At 39.0% G+C, this 23,097-nt stretch overlaps 1 protein-coding gene across 3 annotated transcripts in view; it reads right to left on the reverse strand.

Annotated features, from left to right (window-relative positions):
• Nucleotides 1–899: 899 nt before the first annotated feature.
• Nucleotides 900–23,097, reverse strand: part of FBXW7 (F-box and WD repeat domain containing 7) — a 176,634-nt gene continuing 154,436 nt past the window's right edge. For all 3 annotated transcript variants that reach the window (XM_064417376.1, XM_064417377.1, XM_064417378.1), the window contains 8 exons: nucleotides 20,898–21,032; nucleotides 16,522–16,645; nucleotides 14,526–14,662; nucleotides 12,746–12,859; nucleotides 9,521–9,702; nucleotides 8,253–8,478; nucleotides 3,985–4,195; nucleotides 900–2,945 (listed from right to left, as the gene is read on the reverse strand). In XM_064417376.1, coding sequence (XP_064273446.1) covers nucleotides 2,677–2,945; nucleotides 3,985–4,195; nucleotides 8,253–8,478; nucleotides 9,521–9,702; nucleotides 12,746–12,859; nucleotides 14,526–14,662; nucleotides 16,522–16,645; nucleotides 20,898–21,032 — 1,398 coding nt within the window. In that variant the 3' untranslated portion in view covers nucleotides 900–2,676. The remainder of the gene's footprint in view (nucleotides 2,946–3,984; nucleotides 4,196–8,252; nucleotides 8,479–9,520; nucleotides 9,703–12,745; nucleotides 12,860–14,525; nucleotides 14,663–16,521; nucleotides 16,646–20,897; nucleotides 21,033–23,097) is intronic.

Raw genomic sequence — 23,097 nt, forward strand, 5'->3', positions numbered from 1 at the left:
AGATTTTTACAATTTGGAGCTGCTCAGTCAGTTCGGATGGCTTTTTAATCTCTAGAGGCCAGATGGAAGCATGATCCTTCACCATTGCATGTTTTGCATAATGTATGGATTGGAATTAAATTTTGTTTGCACATAGTCATAGATGTGTAAGTATATAAATATTTTTCCTTTCCATCCATACATTTTCTCTTCTACTGTTTTGTTTTTTGTTTTTTTAATGACAGCTTTCTACAGGGGAAAACTGTCACCAACAAGCAAATGCTATGCCCTAAAAGAAAAGCTTATGCAGAAAAAAGTGATTTTGGTCAAGGAGATTTGAGACAGAACCTGACACTCAAGTGCTAAGTTTCTGAGACAGATGATGACTTACCTTGGTTCCAGGGCTCTGACAAAACTGCTGTTGGACTGATGTGGATGTTATTTTATTATGTGTTCTGAAGCTTTATTTCAGGCTCTCCTACAATCCTAACTTTGATTTTGGTTGTATTTATGGATTTATTCTTTGCTGTCAACTGCAATCAACTGATTGAAATCCATAAATAATAAACATCAGGTTTCAATTTAAGCTGCAGTAACGAGATGCTATCGGAAGAAGTTTTACGTACTTTAGCAGCTTTTTATAGCTGCCCACCCCCCTGAGCAAGGTCCTGACACGTTCCTCATGAGAAGCAGAGAATGTCTGTCCCCCGCGTTTGTCCAGGCCCATGTGACAAATCCTACATGGCAGAAGGAGAGGACACGCACACACCTGTTTGTGGAAGGGTTATATAAAAAGTCCCAAGATGTATTTTAGCATCTACCAGTAAGATGAGCAACTTGACCTGCTTTACCCCTCACAGGATATATAATATTAAACTAACAACTAGAAAATAAAAAAAATGTAAAAAAAAAAGACATACTAACATGAAAAAACACATTTTATTGCACTTAAGTTATAAGAAAATAAAATTTCTAAGTGAATCAAACCATAGACACAATCCCTTTAAAGGTTGTTTTCCTCCATCATGTCAGGTTGTTACATAACTAAAATTAACCAACTGGAATCTGATTGTTTTAAATCAGACTATAAATAAAACAAAAACAAAAAAAAAAGGAGGAAAAAAGATCGCCTAGGATACAGTGTTAAACCACTTTCACAGTTCAGCTTGAGTTGTGGCTCTTGGAGAATGAGGCAAACCATTTGACTCTTTCTTTTCTCATTTTGTTTGCATGTGACATCTTTACAAAAACGTAAGTTTTTGCTCTGTCAGTTCCTCCCAGCAATAACTGTAACAGTTGTTTTTTCTCAAATACTGTAAAACACTAAGACTGACCAGCAACTTTATTTTAATTTTTGTATTTTATAATATTCTTAAAAAATTTTGTCAGTTTTTTTTTTAATGTATGTTCATTCCATTCACCACAGCCCTCACAAAGAAAAATTTCCCCACAGAACAGGCTGCAATAGCTTTGTTCCAAGGAATGTGTTTTAATTTTTGCCCAGAAAAAAGAAAATAAGCTTTGCACACACACTCAATTCTTTATTTGCAGGCAAACTTCACTCTTAATTGTCTGAAACTCTTCCACTCTCAGCCTCTTAGAGGCACAGTTGGCTCAAGTTTCAGTGGCAAAAAGTCTTTTTCTGTAACCAAACTAGAGCAAATTTGGAATTCAGTCTGGGACTAAAACGTCACAGCAGAAAAAAAAATAAAAAAAAATAATTTGCTTTTCTTTCTTTCATTTAGCAGCATAAATAAGTTTGGCCACTGGGAATACAGTACAGGGGTGGGACAACAATCCCGTAATTGAAGACCTACTTCTAGCACCAGCATTGCGAATTAAATCCATCAGAGGACTCTCAAAATCCAGGACAACTTGCCACCTCAGAGCAACTTATGCATTGAAGAGTGTAGATGGAAGCAACAGTAAATAGATTAAACAGAGGCTAATACTGTGATTGACATTGGCAATGGTTGGCAAAAAAAAAAAAAAAAAAGAGGAATAAAGAAAAAAAAGAAAAAGCTCTGATAAAACTGTACAAAACAATTCACAGTAATATTTTAGCTTTTCCACACCAGGAATGGACTCTTTGTTTTTGTTTGTTTTTCTCATTGCAGATGCTCTCTAGTTTTTGAAAGTCAACCAGTGACTGCTCGTGGAGGTTGGAAGGGACCTTGGAGGGAGTCCGGTCCAACCCCCGGCTCGGAGCGGGGCTGGGGACAGCGCGTTGCTCGGAGGGGCTGCTGGGACCCAGGCTGACCCAGGGCTGCACCAGCAGGCTCGCCTGTGCAGCTTATTTCAAGATCTTTGTGGTAAAATAACCTGTTAACAAGAACTGTAACATTTTTTTTTTTCACTCCAAATTACTCAAGGAGCATTTGGAGGAAAGTAAAGAAATTAATTGCACCTGGTTTCATTTCTAAAGTTGGATTTTTGCAAAGCTGCCCCGGTCAAAAGTGTAGCCTTTTTATGTGACGAGACAGCAAAAGCCTCTCTTGTCAGTTATAGTTTGTCATCTTTGTCTTCTCCTTCGTAGTCTGTAGGTCTTTAGGATCTGTTGCCCCAAGGCAACATCCTGCACCACCAAGGACAAGGGATTTTTTTCCTTTTTCTTTTTTTTCTTTTTTCTTTTTTTTTCAGGGGGGAGGGAAAGGAGAACATCGTCTACACGTTTGGACAAATTCATCTTTCTGCCCTTCACTTCATATCGACGTCAAAGTCCAACACCAGCAGCTTTGTTTCCTCAGTCCCGTTGCGGCTCCCAACCGCGCACACCAGCTTTGTGTTAGAAGCTCTGATTCGCCACACGACGCCTCCACTTCCCCCGCTCTCCAATGTGACTAGATTTCGGATAAATTCACCCGTTTTCAAGTCCCAAAGTTTTACAGTCCCATCATCTGAGCTGGTAATTACAAAGTTCTTGTTGAACTGTAAACAGGTCACAGCACTCTGATGCTTGTTGGGACCTGTAAGGGTAAACAAAAACATTTCTTTGTAATTAATTAGAAAGCAATGTCAGGCAGTGCTGCATCTAGAATAAACACCTCACTATTTGCATACAGCTCTTCGCATCCATTAGAACTATTAGAGAACTATCTGTTATAACTCCTGGGTTTGTACATTGAAAGGTGCAGAAGCCTTGCCATGCTTTCAAGAAGTGAAAACAGGTATTAAAAAATTCCCCAGTATTTTCTTCTTTGTTTCAGTGATCTCATTGTGCTGTATATTGGCATTTGGGCAAACTGGATGTCCATGAAAATGAACTTAACCATCCTCAATGAGGTGACCGCTGTAAGAGTTTGTCTTCAAGTCCCTTTGAAGTGTTGTTATGAGATTACTGCATCAGTAAATACCAACAGTCATATGCTGACATATATTTATATATGTTAAAGCAGCAGAGTTTGCTTTACAGGGAAATTTAATTTTCTGCTCCAGCCAGCACTGCTGCATATGATATATGAAAATTATTTAAGACCTTTTTTGTGGGGAGAAACACAACCATGTGTTTGTGTGCATGATGCCTGAGTGGCAACTGTCAACATGGAGAAAAAAAATCTTTCTTTTTACTGAAATAAAGAAAACATCTTCCACTTGCATCTCTTGATTTATTGCAACAGACAGTGTACTTTGCCTCCTGATCCAATTAAACTGTAGGCTTTGAAACATTCAAGTGACCCCTAAATAAATACATTGACTGTCTATTTTGAGATGTAATTTCCTACGTATTTCTGTGGCTTATTAGGCTAATATACCCATAGCAAATTGCTATCAGTCCAGACCATCTGCCTTTCATAATAGGCAAGTGATTTGAATAGATTAGATTAAATACATTTTGTTCTTCTAGCTCAGAAAAAGATCATACAGCTGTTATCAACAAAATATTTAAGTTTTAAGTGGTCAGTGGTTGTTTCTTTGTATGTAATTATTTTACAGTTTCTTTATATAAAATCTGCAGTACAGATAACTGTAGGCTGCTTGATTGGCATGAAGGTAGTTTAAACTTACCTTGCAATGTCTGTAAACATTGTCCTGTTTTAATGTCCCAGATTTTGACTGTAGAATCAGCATTCCCAGACACAAGTATATTGTCCTTGAGTTCCATTCCACTTGTGAGTGACTGGTGGCCTGTCAGAGTGTGAATGCAGTTGCCTGTCTCCACATCCCAAACTCGGATGGAAGTGTCAAGAGATCCACTCACCACATGGATACCATCAAACTACAAGAAAGGTAAATCTATTACAAACAAATACATTAGGACCTTACAAAGAAGGTTATTAAGCATTTCATTCACTAAATGCAAGGTTAGATACTATATATATTCAGAAACATTTTTGCAGAACAAAGGAAGAACTCAGTAGAGATGGCCACGTTTGATCCTACAGCAGGTGCTTCATGGTTAGTGCAATTTTCTGTTGAAGACATGTGGGCTCTTGAGGGATCTGGTTTGAAGAGACTCTGAGCCACAGGTCTTTGAAATGCAATACACCCCCTTTAAACAGAGCAGATCCTGACCACCCTACAGTGTGCAACAGTAAGAGAAGGTATTTTTCCTAAAGGAGATGTTAAAAAGCCAACCCTGCTTTTTACAAGTCAGAGGGAGTTTAAGCAGGAGAACAACAACAACATTATTCCAGACTCATCTACACAAAAGTCACAACATAAGAAAATTGACGGAAGTGTAATTGAAAAATGTGGAATTTAGCTTTTTGTAACCCTAATTGTGTACAGTAAGGAAGTGTAACTTTCCAGTCGTTGTAGGGAAAGCATACAGGCTAAGATATGAGATGCTTTTGACCAAGAGGACTAACCATGTAGAGAACAGAAAGGTGGAAAATAGCTTGAGCTATAGTGACAATGACATAAGAGTCCAGGGTTCTCAAAAAAAGGAAAAAGCAGTAGAATACTTAAAAACCCCTAGGCTTCCTTCCCATGAGGATTTTATGTATCTATTCTCTGAGGAGAAGAAGAGTTCAGGACAGTTGGCAGTTTCTTAAAGGCACAAACTATCCTGTTTAAAAGAAAGATAGGAAGTGTTGTAAATTACTGAGAACCACTTGGCTAAACCACAAGGAATTGTACAAAAAGTAGAAACTAGATCAATAGATGTGTATAAAAGAGCACACTGGGACAAAAAACCAGAAAGGCAAGGGCACAACATAAGATAAAACTAGCAAGAGCCATTTTACTATTGTGTAAAAAAGTCCCAACCAAAAACATAACAAAACAAAACAGAAAAAAAAAACACCAAGAGGAAGGCCAAAAACCCCTCATTTATCCTCAGTGGGAAGGAAACACTGATTGAGGCCAGCTATTTAACTTCTTTTTGTCTCAGTCCTCAGCCATGTGAGCGTAGGCTCACAGCACAAATGCCAATGACAAATGAGTACAAGCTTTTGCTAGAATGAGGGAACAAAATCACATAAGGGAAGTTGTTTTAAGACAGCCTCAGAGACATCTGCTGCTATCTTTGAGAACCCATGGAAGATAGACAAATTTCAGATAGCAAATACAATTCCTTCCTTTATTGAAGATGATGGGATAGGGGAATTATGGATCAATCAGCCTAACTTCAATTTCCACAAGGAACTTTTAAGCGTTTTGTAATGTGGTAAGTAGCAGCAAACACAGATTTGTGTGAAAACTATCTTAACCAATATGATTTTTTTTCCATGATGGATTAAAAAGCCATGTGAAACAGTGAATGTCTTGGTTGCATTTTCAAAGAAGGAGACAAATGTGAGGCAGGGATACTATTACTTTGTTCAGAGTACTATCAGAGATACCAGAAAGAGTTTCAGAGAGGTCTGGCATTTACTATTTTCATTAGGATTGGAGTGACATTTGAAAGAGTAGAACTGACCAAAGGCAAAAAGTGTAAAAGTGAAGTGAAAAGTGTGAAGATCTGAACTTGGCAGGGAATGAATGAAGGTACAGCTGCAGACTGGGAGAAGGAGGTTGGACAGGAGTCTTGGTTATATTTAAGGCAATCTGACACTACTTGTCCATGTGGACTGACTGGTGCCTGATAAGGCAAGGAACAAACCCAGTTAAGGGAACTCAGCTATCTGGGGCTGCTGCTTCAAGACCTGCAGAAAATGAGTATCTTAGATCTCTGCAGTCAGACATGGTTGGGCATGGCACCTAGATTCAAAAGAATGGAAAGTGACTGGCACACAGACTGCTTATCTGCTGTATGCACTGCATTCCTGGTGAAAATACACTAAAGACCCTCTGGTATCTGAATGGAAGGCATAAAAATATCCTTTCACTTCTAGCAAGCATTGATAAGACTTCGACTGGACCCTCTTTTGGGTCCCCTGCTTTCAAAAGAGGATGGGAAATAATCTGACTACAGATAAAAAGGCAAGGACTGCCAGATAGCCCAACAGACTTGGGAACACTAGAAAATATTTTTCTATCCTAAAAATAATGAAACCCGATTGATGTAACAAATTTTGAATTCTTTTCCCCCTTTCCTGCAAACTAGCTGTATTCCCTGTTCATAAGGTATTCAGAAAGAAAGGTTTAAGGCTGGGCATCCAGAGAAATTGATGGTGCTGCAGGGAAACAAACAATGGTTTGGATCAGTGAGTTATCCATGAACCTTGAAAATCTGTGGGTTACTGCAAAGGCAGGTAAGAAAGAGTAAGAAAACTCAGCATGGTTAGTGGTCTTACACTGCTGCATAAGGATCTCTGGAAAGTATTAGGTCTACACATGGGGAAATATGGAGAGATAACCTGACATGGAGGACAGGCTTATTCCATCTGATTATTCTATTTATGGGAGTTCTGCTGTTTGGGGCTACTTCAGGCTGAAGGACTGGAGCCATTAGGCAATTTTAAAGAATCTTTCTGTTCCAAACCTGTAAGCACCTGTAGCCTCCAGCCTGCCCTCCCCGACCCCCTTCCCCTTTGTTTCAGAACATATTGACGTGCAACACAACCCAGTCATTTCATCCATTATTACTACAGCACCAGAGCAAGACATAAATATTTGTAAGGCAAAACAACAGCCAGTGGTGAAGATAAGGCAGAAAAACATCTGCTCCCAAACTGCCCCCCACAAAATAAATCCTCAGAGTATTTTTGAGAGGGAGGGAGGGAGGGAGGTAGGTAGGTAGGTAGGTAGGTAGGTAGGTAGGTAGGTAGGTAGGTAGGTGGGTGAGCATTTATAACTTGCTTTCTGCTTGTCTAGAGAACACTCCTCAGCATATGAATGTAAGAGAAGGGCTGGAGTTTTTGCTACATACTTTTGGGAAAGGAAACCAATTAGGAACTTTGTTCATATTTAATATATTATGGGGAGATATGAAATACTTTATGAAAAATGTCTCTAGCACTGAGCTTCACTTTCTGAGTCACTAACCAGAGCAGTTACATGCTGAATGCCATTTCCCAATTTTGAACTGTCTTTGTTGATTTCTTTTTCAAGTCCTGCCAGATTGTGGTGTGAACAGGCACAAGCATGAAATTAATTTCTTTTGCCTTTCAATGCCTGGAAGTGATGCTTTGACTCTATGAATGAACAAAATGATGTTTTGGGTTAGTAAAGGTAAGAAGACCAAAGGCATGAAGTCTGTGTGTATCTTTGCCAGCTTTGTGGGTAACTGGTGGGCAATAGTGAGATGCCACAAAGCAGCACCATAATAACCTGCACCTACATTAACATGTTGCTATTGAAACAGCCTCACACTTGTATATCTGGCCTGTACTTAGAGAAGAGGAAGTAGAAAGCTAGAGATTTACATAGGACCATTAAAAATTTAGGTTCAGCCTTACTGTGAATTATAGTTTAGAACTGGAAGATGAAACTAGAAAATGAGGATAAACAGATCTCCAGAAATCAGAACATTAATCCAATAGGGTTTTTGGCACACTGTCAATTGCTATATCCTCTGATTTATTTAAAACAGTAAGTTTGGAATTTCTTGAGGAAAGCAAAAACATAACTGCAAAATACATGCAATATTTGAAAAAAAAATCTCAATCAAACAACCATCCACCTACAAAACAACGTAATTTGCTGGTATAGAGATATGGGCTTTATTGTACTGGGTGCTTTTAAAAATGTTACTCTAAAAAATTTCAGTTTCTAAATTAAGACAACATATAACTAGTGTAAAATGAAAGAGGGGTTTATTACAGATATCTCTGTATGCTTGTGGTCTGTACAATTCTGTACTAGGTACCCATAATTTAATAAACAAGATGAAACAAACTGACTTTAAATATTACTTAAGGAAACTAAAGCAGCAGATAAAAATCACATACCTGTAACGAGTAGACTCTGTTAGTATGCCCTTGCAGTGTGTGCAGACAGGTCTCTGTCTCTGGATCCCACACTTTGACCATAAAATCATATGCACCACTTACAACCCTTCTGCCATCATATTGAACGCACCGAACTGCAGCGACGTGGCCCATCAGGACATGTAAACACTGGCCCGTCTCTATGTCCCACACCCGCAGCGTCGCGTCTCGAGAGCCACTGACCACCCTGCAGCAACGAGAGAACCCTCCTGTACTCAGCACTGCACATGCAAGTACCACAGCAATCCAGCCTGGCTGCAAATGGGTCTGAGTTTTAATTTGGGATGTTAGATAGAGTTGGTGCAACAGCCACCAAAGTTCTGGCTTGGTGTGACATTTTAATGGGGTCTCAAACGACTGGAGTGCTCTTCTTCCTTGCTCTACTCACCTCCTCAGGATCTGTCTATTTGATATAATTAGCAATCAACATTTTAAAAGGCACTTCATTCCTGAACAACAAAACAATGCCATGAGAAATTCTGTGGACTGCTGTATCTACCTATGAAAGCTTATGAACATGGTGAGCTCCAGCCAGTGCTATGAGCATTCTGTTTTAATAACTGAGTTGACTAATTATAACAAATAAACAAAGATCTTTAGAATTTCACTTTGAGTAAAGTAACAGTTATTCTGCTTGATTTTTCTTTCAATTTATATTTCTATAAGGGTTTTTAGGCAATAACAGAAATGAGATGGAATGAACATTAATGGAATTTACATAGAAAAACCTCATTATTCTTCAAAAAAGAAGAAATGCAACCAACAATCTGTCAACAACTCTATACCACAGCCAAGTAACAGAGCTTTGCTAATGTTTGTTGAATCAAGACATGATTATTGCAAAAATTATGTTATAATCAGTTAAATAAAATACTGCAGTGACAATACTTAGAAGTACATTTGGTAAAATGAGTAAAAGTTTGTTACATTGACAAAAGACAAAATTATTCCGTGTGGGAGACTGGATCATGGTGTAACAAAGAATTAGCTTTGAAATAGCACAGACTGTGACTTTTTGAAGTACATGACTCAATTTCCAGTTCTTCATTTAGTATTCTCATGCTTCTGCTCCTATTAATCATCTCCTCCCCTGTGTTGATTTATGTTTTGCCTGGTCTGCGTTCCACTCGGTGCTGGATGAGGTCTCCAGGTTTCAGGAGCACTTTCCGTGAGCACGAGTGTGTAAACGCAGGGCCAGGCTGTGGCTGCAGCTCTGCAGCAAGGCTCACCTTTTCTCGTGGAGGTGCATGCAGCGCACGGTGGAGGTGTGTCCGTACAAGGTGTGGATGCACTCCCCGGTCTCGGCGTTCCAGACTTTCAACGTTCTGTCTGTAGAGCCGCTGATGATGATATTGTCCCTCATCTGTGATGACCACACTCCGCCTGTGTGCCCAACCAGTGTTCTCAAACACTGAAAAGAAACATCTTCCTTAGTTACCCTTTTGACACAGGGGAATGGGTACTTTAAGAAAAAGCAATCTTGGAGGTAAGAGTCGGCTCCCACAGCAAGAGCCAGAAGACCCCTGGAGACTTCTTTCTGATCCAACAAAAAAATTCCCCTCTTTAAAAAACACTCATCAAATTTCTCTATCAATTGTTGTTACTTTAAGGAAGTTTTCTTGTAATCTTTCCCTTGACAAACTAAGCTGTCTTTCCACGTTTCTCAATACAAGGACATGTTTTGCAGTCCTGAGTCATGTTCTTGGCATTTTTCTGAGTCACTGCAGGATTTCCAATAGCTTTTTGAAGTGTGTTAGAAGTGGAAAGAGCACACACTTGGTAGTTTTACCACCAATCTATAAACCATATATTTTTGTTGTATTTTTCTGTTTGTTTATCCAAGAAACACTGCTCTCTGTAAACCACAGCTACAGCATCACTCCTGCAAAACCATGTTTCAGACCTTTTTCAGGCTTTACTGTTGCCCAGGAGAGAATCGCACACTACATAAGCACAGCCTACCTTCTCTGATCCCAAATGTATGACATGATTTCTCACCATGTGCAGACAGTGTTTGCTCACACCTCCTTCTATAAAACCCCTGTCGGCCCGGAACAATGGCTTGTCTCTGTCTCCCAGCCTGTTTTCCCTACAAGTAATCACTATATATGCTTTCCCACCAGGCAGCAATAAATGCTAATTAGTACAGACAAGGAAAGATCCTTGCAAGACTCCTCTAGAAAGATACTCCATGAAGATTCTACATTTACTTTAACAACATGATCTCTGTAATTACCCATTTTCTAACCCATTTAAATATGTGCCATGTTGATTTTTGCATTATTCTATTTTCTTCAGTTCTGTCATGGGGATAGAGTCTTTCAGTGCACACAGCCATCTACTTCTGCACTATTATTTTTATCAGTCAAACCTGTAACTGCATGAGAAAAGAGGTCAAGGCAGTTTGAGGATCTCTTTTTCTGTAATCTAATGCTAAGTGGCATTAATTGCCGTGGCCTTCCTTTAACTGTTAGCTGACTCCTCTTGACGCAGTCCAACATTTTTCATCTGAGATAGTGTATCCTAAATACCCAGTCTTTCAGGTTACTCCATTTAAACATGGATGCATTTTGGCCTTCTAACTGTCCTGTCCTGGATCTTGTAATCATACCTTTTGAAAATGCATTAATATTAAGCCAAAGGTTACTTCAGGGGAAAAAAAAAAATCTAATACAGATTATCTGGATCAACTCTAATAAGAAAAACCATAACTTCAGTAGTAAGCATGGGTTTCTGCTGAAATGTTCTATTATCACTGCATGCTGCATTTCCATCACATGAATTTTCTTCCAAAGTATTTTTCTGCATCAGTGACAGCACAGTAATTCCTGTTGTTAATATCCTGTTCTTTCTACCATCCTTGAAAATGGTTTGGTTTTTTGTTGTACTCTTCTTCAACAATTTTTAAACCAGTTTTCTGCAATTACTGGCTCCTGGCTTAATTCACTGCTATCAAATCCATCTTTTTCAGTTCATAGCTGATGTTCATTTCTACAGTTCTCTTTTTTTCTTATTTCATCCAATGTGCTCATATTTTAAGAAATCATCCTGTTAAAGCAGTAAGAACACAGAATTCTTATTTTGGGCTTTACATCTGTCAAGAGAATTATTTAGTCATGTTCATTTGCACAAACCAACCTTTAGGGTTTCTTTATTTTATTAATTCTTCAGCATCAGTAAGCATGAGGGCTGATATAGCATGCTTCCATCTTTCAGACACAATTTCTGGCTCTCTTAAAGGTGTGGGGTAAATGGCCACACTAGGTTTTGTAATTACTTTCAAAAAATTACTGAACAGTAATTGTTAAGTCATGCCACTGTGCTTAATTTGATATATTTAAGGGAACATTTTGCTTTTAGGAGTGTGGTATGTACAAAGAAAGTATTTTTCATTAGTGTTTAGGTTGCCCTTTTCAATTAAAATAGATGTAAATTTCATTATGGGATCCTTCATTAGACAGTTTGCTGCCAACAGCAGCAGGGTGAGGCTGCCTATGGCTCTTCATTTTATTCTTACCCACAGTAGGATTAACAATCCCTTCAAGGATCTTCTGGGCATGCAATGACAAATGCTGAATACATTCAGCTTCCACATTATGAAGTGGATACCTTTTACATCTTAGACACCTTATCCTCAGCAGCTGTCCTGTTGTTATCTATACCATTAAAACCAAGCTAAGTGCACACAATACCAGTCTAAAAGGAAAACATGCTGTTTCCCCAAGGCCTTTTCTACACCCTTGGTCGGTCAGTCACCTCAAAAAAAACCTGTGGGCTGAGTAGCTCTGATGTTCTAACATGACTGAAATGCTCAGCACTGTCTTTTTGATTGCACATATTGTTTTGCTCCTCTAAGCCAGAATTAAATTATTGAAGCTTATTAAATTCCTGCCTGAGCTGGATCTAATTTAATAGGAAATATTTAAACCTAAAGCAAGTTAATTTTTTTTTTTTGGTGGCTCAGCAATATAGTAGCTTGGAAAGAAAAACAAACTCTGTATTTGAAATCTGAGCCAGTAAAATGAACACTCCAGTGCAAAAAATTGGAAAACAATAAAAAGAATGCTAGAAGATAAGTGAGAAAAAGAGATCCAGAGTGGTAAAGCCTAAGTTAAGCTTTAAGGAAGATAAAGTAATGTTTCTGTCCAAATTCCTTAAAATCCATGTCACAAACGACTCCACAAGAATAGCAGAATTGCCAAGAGAACAAGGATATATGCTAGTGGTAACATGAGCAGCATTGCAATTTCACATCAAGGTGACTTTTTTGAACTGGAGGAGTTTCTGTGTGGGAAAAGGCAACCCACATGTTTATCCGGTACACCTTCCATTGCTGCCCCAGAGCACCAAAGGCCACCCTGCAGCACGGTCTGGTGGCACAGCAGCATTTCTGCTGTGGCACTGCTCTGCCTGTGGCTCGTTTCCCAAGGACTGCAGCAGAGCAGCCGCCTCACCTTGCCTGTCACTGCTGACCACACTTTGAGCGTGTTGTCGTCGGAGCCGCTCACGATGCGGTTCCCGCAGAACTGCAGGCACGTGATCACGTGGTCATCGTGGCCCTTCAGCACCTGGCAACCAAGAGCACAAAAGCAACAGTCACCATTTAATGCAGGAGATTAGAGAAGCAGGAGAAACAAAGTGCTCTTCTGATTCATAAATTACAAAATGCTAGAGTTGCTTCAGTAATAATAAGGCCCCTTAATCCCGTGTGTCAAGTCTAATTTACCGCCAGCTGGGACCAAAGAAGGTGTTTCCCTCCTTCCATGGAGTGATGCTGCATTGCTTAGCAGACACACTACAGCTACTGCAAACCTCCTGAAAGTACCAGGAAAAAGCACTAACAAAAGTGGGCTGAATTAGTAACTGGACACTGCTCTATTCCTCTGTAGTTATTGCATCTCTTTATTTTTCAGTTGATTTTCAATTTACTGTTACCTTTTGTTTCAATCTTGAATGAAAAGGATGGGCTGATTATTTGCTGAGTATTTGTTTTTCAGTGGTCAAGGCTGACTACATCTATTTTTTTTCCCTTATCAGCCAAGCATTGTATTTTGTTAAATGCCAGTCAGCACCAAAGTCAAAAACTGGAAAAGAAAACCATCAACTCAATTAAATGGAAACAAAAGCAACAATTCCATGTGCTGGGGATGGGGACTAGAATGTTGCTTTATTGAGGTGGGATTTTCAATGCTTGATTTTGGAAAAACTGTAATTCTGTATCTCTTATTGCAATACAGCCAAAAAAAAAAAAAAAAAATCCTTAGTAGAATACATAGGATGAAGAATTTTTTATTTAAGATATCCAAACATTTTTAAGATGTTTGTTGAAATGAAATGGCATTTGGATAATGCCAGAGGCTGTAATTTTAATAATAATTCCAAGATAACTTGATGTGGCATATCAACGCAAGAAATACAGAACCGTTGCCAGAGATGTACTTAAGTCACAGCCAAATAAACAGCAGGATATAGCCATAGGTTTTCCAAGGGAGTTCTTTTGTTCTTATTTTATTTTGTTATTTTTAATTAAGAAAATAGGTAAATTGCCTTAAAACCTTAAAAAGCCACGAATATCGGTTTTCTTGACATTTCGGCTGCTTGTTCATTATCAGGTTTGATTAGGGAGTTGCTATTTTATTTACAAAAGGTTTGAAATATTGCTTCATGTCTTCACATTTGGAAAGGATGTAATGATAAATATCAATGTCATTAAAATAATTTTAACATTTAGAAAACCCCACAGACATCTTAACACAGAATGAAGTTACTGTCTTGTACTGCTCAATTAAGAAGAATGTATTTAAAAATAAAGCATGTATTGATCACAGAACAGCTGTGGAATGTTTTTAGGCTGCAACATTACCCAGCTTTACCAATACGTACGTATACACCTATATATGTACAATATATGTGCCTGTATGTTTAAATGTAAGTATTTCAAATCAAATTTCCATGATTAACTGTCTCAAGGAGACCGGCATATTTATAGAATTCACAAAATCGTACAGAAATTCTTAGAAGAGCAGTGAAAGGGTTCTGCAGTATGAAGCATTGCCAAAATGGTGGTCAGAATATAATTTAAAGCCACGGTAAGCTAAAACACGAATTATTTTTTTCTGTAGCAATTCCCTGCTTTTTGTGCATGGATAATCTTGTTTGTCCAAAGGAGAGAACCCGAGCCACGAGCTGATCCCGCTTTGTTCACGGCCCCGTGCACAGAGCTCAGAACCTCACCTTGGGCGATTTCAGCTCTCCTCGCCGCCAGTTGGTATCAATCCTGTGCTGTCTGATGTAGGCGCTTTTCCACGGACTGTGTATAAAGCCTGGTTTTATTACTTTCCTCCTCTTGATATGCAATGGTTCATCAATCCCTAAAATGGAATTTTAAAAAGTGGGGGGGGAGGGGAAGAGATTAGGCCACCCAAAGAAAACACTTTCCCTCCCGAACCTTTACTGTGACCCCTGACATTAAAATATGGCGGAAATGTAACAATCTCCTGCATGCCAACATTTGTGTGTCAGTGACACCACCCTGCTCCTCAGAGATTTATACTCTGTCTGTCCTTGTCACTTCAGCATAATCATTACCATAATCACAACTGAAAATGCTCTAGTTCATCATTCCTTGCTGGCAACCTCCTAGCTCGGGTTTGGATCCCCCTTTCCGAGACAATGCAGCAGAACATTGCCTTTTACAAATGGGTACTGTCCAAAAACCTCCTTAACCACTTATATGCTTATTCTGGAACAGTTGGAGAAGTCAACCTTTCTGTGGTTCTCCACTCTGATCACCCATCTTCATTACCTTTAAGTTCACTGTGACTCCTGGTATTAGTGAGCTTTTAATTACTTTCTTGATCTGAAGGGCTGAGTGCTTTTGGCATTGTCCTCTCTTGGCTGGAATTTAAGTATAACTGTGCCCTTTCTGACTTGACACTTAAGCAGTAGAGCTTTGTTTTACCTTTGCTACTACAGATACAGCTTTTTTTACAATTCTCTCACCCTGCTCTCTTTTCTATGCAGCTCTTCTCTCCACTGCATTTCATTACTGGCAGGAGTCTTGTGTCTTGCCAGTATGTGGATTTCACTCTTCTGCCTTTAGCCCCCTCTCTGCCTGCAATCTTGAATTAAGGACTCCTTCATGTTACTGAGCAGCTCACTGAGGCTAAGCAGGCTGCAATACTGGCCTGCTTGCCTGTGCTCTCCTGCCTGGATGTATTTATTCTTACTTGTAAGTTCACAAACGTAAGCTCATTCCCCTCTCAACCTTCTCCTTTTTTCTCACTCTGTCCTTTTAATGCATTTTCACTGAATTTTTTAAGAGGAGAATCTTTAGAGAAGATTTAGAAGGTCAGACACCTGCTTTCCATCACAAAAGAAAACAAATTAGGTGCCCTCACAAATAGCCAGCTACAATTGACATAGTTTTGTTTTTTGAAGCCTTTGCATCAACCCCTCAGAAGTCCTTGTCTCCATAATCCAAGGCAGTCTGGACAGGGTCCTATGTCCAAGATGCTCTGGGATCACATGTATGTGGTCTTCTGCACCCCCCTTTCCCCCTGGCCCAAACAGACTCCTTGTTCCTATAATTATCCTTAAAAATAAGAGCTTGCACTCTCCATGTACACAAAAATACACGGCTGCTTTCATGGGAACCTTTTCTTGCCCATTCATATCAGTGCAGGAGCACCATATCTTCTTGAATTGGCATGAGCAGGATAATATCCATGTGGCTAATGGACTGTGTGTCCCTCTCTAAGCAAACCTTTTAGCACCTTCTCCCACTACCATGCGCCATCTCTGCCTTAATTACCCTACAAGTAATGTGAAATTACAGCAGCCTTTCTACCAACCACTGAAACAGCTTTTCCTCCATGCTACAACTGCCAGGCTATGCTCCTATCATTTTTACACCTCAGCTGTTATTTCTTTTGGTTCCATTTTGAATAAACACAATTCTCAAAAAGCAATCCCAGCTGTATTCTAAAAACATGCAACTAGCATACTTTATAAACAAGACATTCAAGCCTAAACTCTAGCACTCCATGGATTATTTCTATTTCCTACTTTCAACAGAGATACATACCATGTAGCTTAAAGCAGAACTAGCACTAAATCTAAAGTCACGTGAATTGCCTTTGTAAAACTTTAAGCTTACTATGTAAATGAACTGCACTTTTTATGATGGCAACACTTCGACCATTACATCCATCATTTTGCTCAGCCTTACCCTCCTCCTTGCATTTCTCTCTCCAGAGAAGATTATCTTCAGCCAGAATTCTCCAGTAACGACAAGTCTGGGCTGCCTGTAGAAGGTCCCTGGGTTCCAGGAATGACAGCACATACAGTGCCAGCTGTAAAAAATAAGAAGGAAGTGTACTTTCTGCACCGCTTTTGAAGAGAAAAGTGAAATAACTCCATTTACTATCACACATCAGGGGCTGAAATACAGAAAATTGGAACGATAAATTATTAAACAATCTCTGAAACTTAACAGACTCCAGTTTATTCCTGTGGGCATGTGGAAATATAACAATCATCCTAAGTAACTAAATCCTTACAGATCATATCACAAAATTATTCTTGCATTTGCAAGAAAATAGGAGTCAGCTGAAATAATTACTACATTTTTTAAAAAATGTAAGCCACATTACTTTGAATCATTACAAGAATTATTATCAAAGTAATTATGTCTATATTATTTTAGCTAACAATTGCAACAAAAGTTATCTTCAGAGTTGAACTAAAAAGTACAGTGCTCACCATGTGAGCAAATAGGGATGTACATTGTGATGAGTAACATCACTCAGAAAGCCCAAATACAGAACAAGTAAATGCTACATTCCCCAGAGCTCAAACCACTCTGCAGCCATAGGAAAGGCAGTGCAGGTATTGCTCATTTGCTGATGAGAATTCAAACACACTCCTGGGTGGAGTAACACAGAGCTTTATGGATTGGGATGCAGTAGGATCAAGACACATCACTTTAGTACAGCTTGTTACCAAACCCTTGTTAGGGCAAATCCTAATGAGCACCAGAAAGTAAATGGAAAATGAGTTTTTCCATGTGACAGAACTGAAGTTTATTGGGAAAAAAATTAAGATCTTCTCTGACTGAGCTAAGCCATGTAGTGATGACAATAAAGCCTCCAATATCTCTATGAAGCCTTTAACAGAGGCATAAATCACAAACCAGAACACAAAGGCAACTATCATTAAGGGTGTGATAACCAAGTACAGCTTTTCTACTTGACAGCAACAATGCAACTCCCTAGTCATGGAAAATAAGTGTAAGAAAGTCACAGGAAATGCACAGAGTCCCTAAAAACTCTGCAGAAAGAACAGTATTGATATACATTAATGCAGAGAACTACTAACATGCTCACAGTGGGGTCTTCGTCAGTAATTAACAGAATGCAGCTGTCCAGGAAATCAGATCACCCCCTTTTACTTCTGCTTGCCATGTATTTTGTTTAGGACTTTCAATTTAATTTTTAGCTGAAGTTTTAAGATTAGATAGATAGATAGACAGACAGACAGACAGATAGATAGATAGATACAGAATCTGCCCTTCAAAGCAGCAAAGACTGAAATTTACTGAGGAAGTTATAAGTGCAGGCTGTTGACCTCAAAAGATTTTTGACTTTATTTTGTGAGAAACATTTAGTAATCTAGACAAGCTGGTGACTGAGCAGGAAATAAAAATTCACCACATCGCAAGTGCTTGCATTTTGGTTGCACACACACCATGTTTGCAAGTCATCACCCGCAGCTCTTGGGGAGCACACAGCACTCCACATTAGAGGCACCTGTGCCTTAAATGATGTGTCAGATCCTGTAGGCTCCCCAGGCCACAAACCTGAAGAACCTTCTCTCTTTATTAAGGGAGTCAGCATTTGGGATCTGGCGTAAGGCTCTCTATTACAGGAGCAACGACTGTATTGGTCCTTTTAGACATTCTGTCTCCATTTCTGGCATGTGAAATTACTGAAGAAGTGCTGTTTCCTAACACACATCACACAGACCTGCATGTGACAAAACTCAAACATGACACAGTCCCTTTTCCATTTTTTGCCTAATGTTCCTCAGTTGACAGCAGTTTGTTTAAATATTACTTAAAAATTACTATCTATACAGACACAGACATTTTCTAAGCTGGTGTTAATTAAACCTATGAGCCAACTGATTCTAAACCAGGTTAAATATGGGTAACATTTATTTTAGACTACATTTGTCTAAATAGTCATCAATGGTCAACACAGCCCGCAGCTGACTTTAGGATTAGCAGTGGATAAAAGATGACATCCCTTTGTCTCAGCTCATGGATCTAGTTATAAGAAAATTTCAGGTAGCAAAGATCTGACCTTTGACTGAACTGGATTTAGGACTACTCTCTGCTGAAGTATTAATAACACCCAACAGAGTAAGCAGCTCCTTGCCTTTTTCTTCATTACACACACAGAACCAACAACATTTCTATGACTGATTTCAGCAGAACTCTTTATCTACTGGTGTCTCAACCTGATTTTCATAAGTAATTTGAATAATTATTTCTAAAGTCTCAGCAAGAAAACAAGAGTATTTATTTCATATTAACTGTTTGATTGCTGTTTTCTCGGGAGGAAAACAAACATTTCCATGGTTATTTGTCTTTGCATTGCAGACAATGGTTTTGAAGCAAAGCCCTCCTGTCCACATCATCTTCCTGTTCTGGTTTGGTAATACAATCAGTGCATAGCATCCAACAGCACTGGAGCTAACCACAGATGTTAATGCAGAGTGACAGCCCAAGGGAGCGTGTTTTCACAGGATGCTGCCTTTGCCAGGGAAGCCTCCTCATGGAATTACTGACCCCAACAACTCGCTTGTGCCCCCACAGCTCAGAGCATCACCCCCACTGCAGCCAGCACGCAGCAGCTGGGGACAGCCCTGCTGAGGAGATCTGGGCGAGGGAACAGCAGAGGCGATGGCAGAGTCAGCTCCATGGCTTTTTTTAACTCGGGTAATTTTGGTGACAGTGACTCGGGGTTAGGAAGCAAAAATTATTCAAGCCAACTTCACTGGTGAAGTCAGCCTGCCATGAAGCTACACATCACAATATTCTGGTTTCAAGAGGCAGGAATTCCACCAGAAATAAACAAATTAAACATTAGTAGTTTACAGGGGAGTGAAGAAACCTAAGCGAGGAAGTTTTACTGCTAAGTACTGTATTTCCTCTGTGAAGAAATTGTGAAAACTGAAATTATCATGTGATCTTTAGATACAGTGTAACTAGATCACAGTGAGTATTGCCACAAAATCATGCAAAGAGAACTGATCTCTGAGCTACTGTTACCAGTTGTCTGTTAAATTTCCAGACTGAATAGATGCAAAAGTGGCAAAGTATCTTCTGTCTCTTCAAAACATAAATTCTTGTTGCCTTCCTCTGACTCTGATGTTTTGGGCAGCTTCTCTAGAAATATGGCAACTATGCAGAGGTGCTCTTCTCCTTGCCCAGTGTCCTTTGCACTCCCTGAGAAGGCTGCTGCAGGAATTACTTCTCTAAATACCGATCTCACATCCTGTGTACTAAGTTAATACTTGCTGCATAAATTGATTCCAACCCTTACAAATGCCAGCCAGCAAGGAAAGGCTGTGACACTTCGAGACTTGTGAAGATATGACAGTGTAGTAAAGGAAAGAAGAGCTTTGTACATGCAGTATTCAAAAATAGGATATATGCCAGAAAAAAGTGTCAAAGAACAGACACATGAAACAGTCTTCAGGTAATAAAACCATGTCAAACACAGCAACCAAACACAAACACCACAATAACTTAAAAAAACTTGCTTTGCAAAGTGTTAGGAATCAACTCCCTAAAACCAATCAAGGTGAGAAGTACTATTTATAAGTCAACTAAAATACACTTAATTCAGTAACTGCAGCAAACTGGGTTTATAAGCTTGTATATCCACCCTCAAGTTCTAGTTGTGATGACATCACAAATTACTCTTGTATGGACAGCACTTAATTATACACACTGAAATCTAAATCTCTTTAAGTGGATATAACATGATCTGATTTTCAGAGAAGGATTTACTGTAAGGTGTCTGCTTAATTACAGTTTGGCTTGATCCTTAGTAAGAAGCGATTTTCTGGGTTTACTTTTGGTATATTTGGTAGAGATTTTAGGGTTCTGTTTGTCTAAAATAAATTCAAAAATGACATTAACAAAACACTCACCACTTACAGTGTTAAAAATAATGCTTACACTCATAGAACAATGTGCAGAGAGGTCTCACATCCAGTGGAAATCTTTGTGTGTGTGTGCCCTAACAGAATTAGCACCCCAAAAAAAAGCATGATTGGCCCAATTAAGACACAGAGATATTTTTAGAGCTATTGGGATTTTGTTTAAAGGGGTCATCTGTATTTCCCAGTATCTAAATGCTATCAAGAGACAGAAATATGTCAACCTGAAATTACAGTAGACATGTCATGGCAGTGTTCCAAACTGTGACCCTCTAACATGAGTTTACATCGCTACGTTGGCAAAAAGAGCACGGAAGTTTTCTAAAGATGGCAGCCAAGGCACTTCAGCATGCAATATCACCCCGAAATTCTCACCTCTTTTGGGAGCAAGGAAATGAAGTCTCTTTGAAACTGGGGCTCTATCACTTGCATCATGTGTTTTACTTGTGTTGGTTCACAACTATCAATGAGTTCATCTAAAGCAAGTAACTTCTCTGGTCCGCTCCAGCTCTGCAAGGGAAGAAGAAAGAAAGAAAGAAAGAAAGAAAGAGTGAGCTTAGTTTAACAAACTGGTTTGGTTTATATCAGTAAGTGCCACTGCTGTGCCAATAAGGCAAATTAAGTTTCCTCATCGAACTATATACAAGCATATAAAAAGCCAGGAGATAAATGCTCATGCTAATGACACAAAAATGAGGAGTTAATCAACACAAAATATTCAAAATTACTACACTAATTCATAAGCTAAGAAAGGATTTGTTATACACACACATACAGATTGGCAATTAAATAGATAATAATATTTAGTAATAATAATTGAATTAATTAAGCTTCTTTTGAAGTTGATGAAATCTACACACATGCTACAGACAACAGAGGGGTTGCAATAGAATGAACTCCCTTTCTCTATTGTGCATTCAAGTGAGATGATAGCTTTTAACCTTCATGTTTCATCTGGTAGACCAAAATCTTGAAATAAGAGGAAAGGAAAGTAAAAAACTTTCTTGAAAAGTACATTAGCTTACTCTTTTATTATTACAGTGTGTCCCTAAGTGACAATGTTGTAATTTCAGAATCCTGGCTATAAACCAATGCATATTTTGTAAGTATCAACTTACACTTGAATAAACAGGGAATTTTGATTGGTAATTTTCTTATTCCACATTTTTACTAATGGGTGCTATAAAATTTGAAGATTTTAATAAGGCACTCAATTGGGAGCATAGCAGATTAGGAGCATCATTTGTAGGAAAAAAAATAGTAACTTAATATACTGAGGAGCTAAAAATCATGCCTTAAACTCATTTGTGCTCATCAAAGAGCTTTGATTCGTTATGTGAAAACAATTTAAAGAAAAAAATTACAGAAAAAAACAACAGCTACTGCTAGCTGATCTAGCAACAGAATTAGAGCACAAATAAAGCCTTAGAGAGAAAGTGAGACATCACAGTTTTTGAGAGCAGATTCACATTCCTATTCTCAAATGTCTTCTAGAGTGACATTTACAAGTAAATTAGCACATACAAATGATATTACAGTTAACATAAGAGGCTAACTCAAACTTGAAAAAAGAGGGCAAGATACCTTACAATTTAATTTCTGTATTAGTCTGCCATGTATCTCAGAACCTTTACTACTCATGCTCTAAATCTGGATTTGACTCTGACAATTCACTCAGGTCTCCATAATACTACAATGTTAGTGTCCTGTGCAGTTTCTGCCAGAACAATGAGGAAAGTGAAGAAGGTGGAACTTCTGAAAGTGAATGCAAAGCAGCTAAATGCCCAGCTTTACTCAATGTAGGAAGATCACAGCATTGCATCATTTTTCCCTAATTAAAACATCAAAATAGTTGAAATGTCAGTAGAAGTATCATTTACCCAAACAATGGCCATGAGGACTCTCAAGTGACCCGAGTGCCTCAGGCAGTGGAGGTGGCTCTGTTAGGGGGTGAGCACCCTCTGGGACTGCCTCACCCCACTGCCATGCCCCTGCCCTGCAGCAAGTGTGTGCCAGCCACTGGGCAGCCTGCCCCAATGGAGGAGGAAGGTCCTGACCTGAGCCTTTCCACACACTGTGGGCAACTGGTAAAATGGTTTAAGCTGGTAAGAAAACATTCCCCATCCACCTGTGTGTATGCAGTCACCACAGGAGATGGGGATTTCATGTCCCATACCCAGTGCCTCAGAATATTAAAAAAAACAAGACAGTCTCAGCTAAAGTTGCAGCAGTATTGCTGTAAACAGCTTTTATTATAAATTTCTTTCAACAGAAACATTTGCATCACAGAGCAGTTCTCCATAAATCATGCACTAAAGAACTGTTTACCTCACCAACTTTCCAACTGCTGTTTGTTTCATTAACCCACAGCTTAGCTGGTGTTAGGCACAAACGTTTGCAGGCTTTAATGTCATCTGTCAGTCGTGTTTGAATTTAGGAGAATTAAAAAGAGGGAAAGTAATACTTATGCTACTTCCTTATAATATAAATTTCCAAGGTCAGTCTGCTCTTCATTTATAAGCAGCTACATTTACTAAATTAGAACAACTCTACCTGAAGAGCATTGTTTGCTGCT

The sequence above is a fragment of the Passer domesticus genome, chromosome 4 (genome assembly GCF_036417665.1).
Source record: "Passer domesticus isolate bPasDom1 chromosome 4, bPasDom1.hap1, whole genome shotgun sequence".
NCBI lineage: Eukaryota > Metazoa > Chordata > Aves > Passeriformes > Passeridae > Passer > Passer domesticus.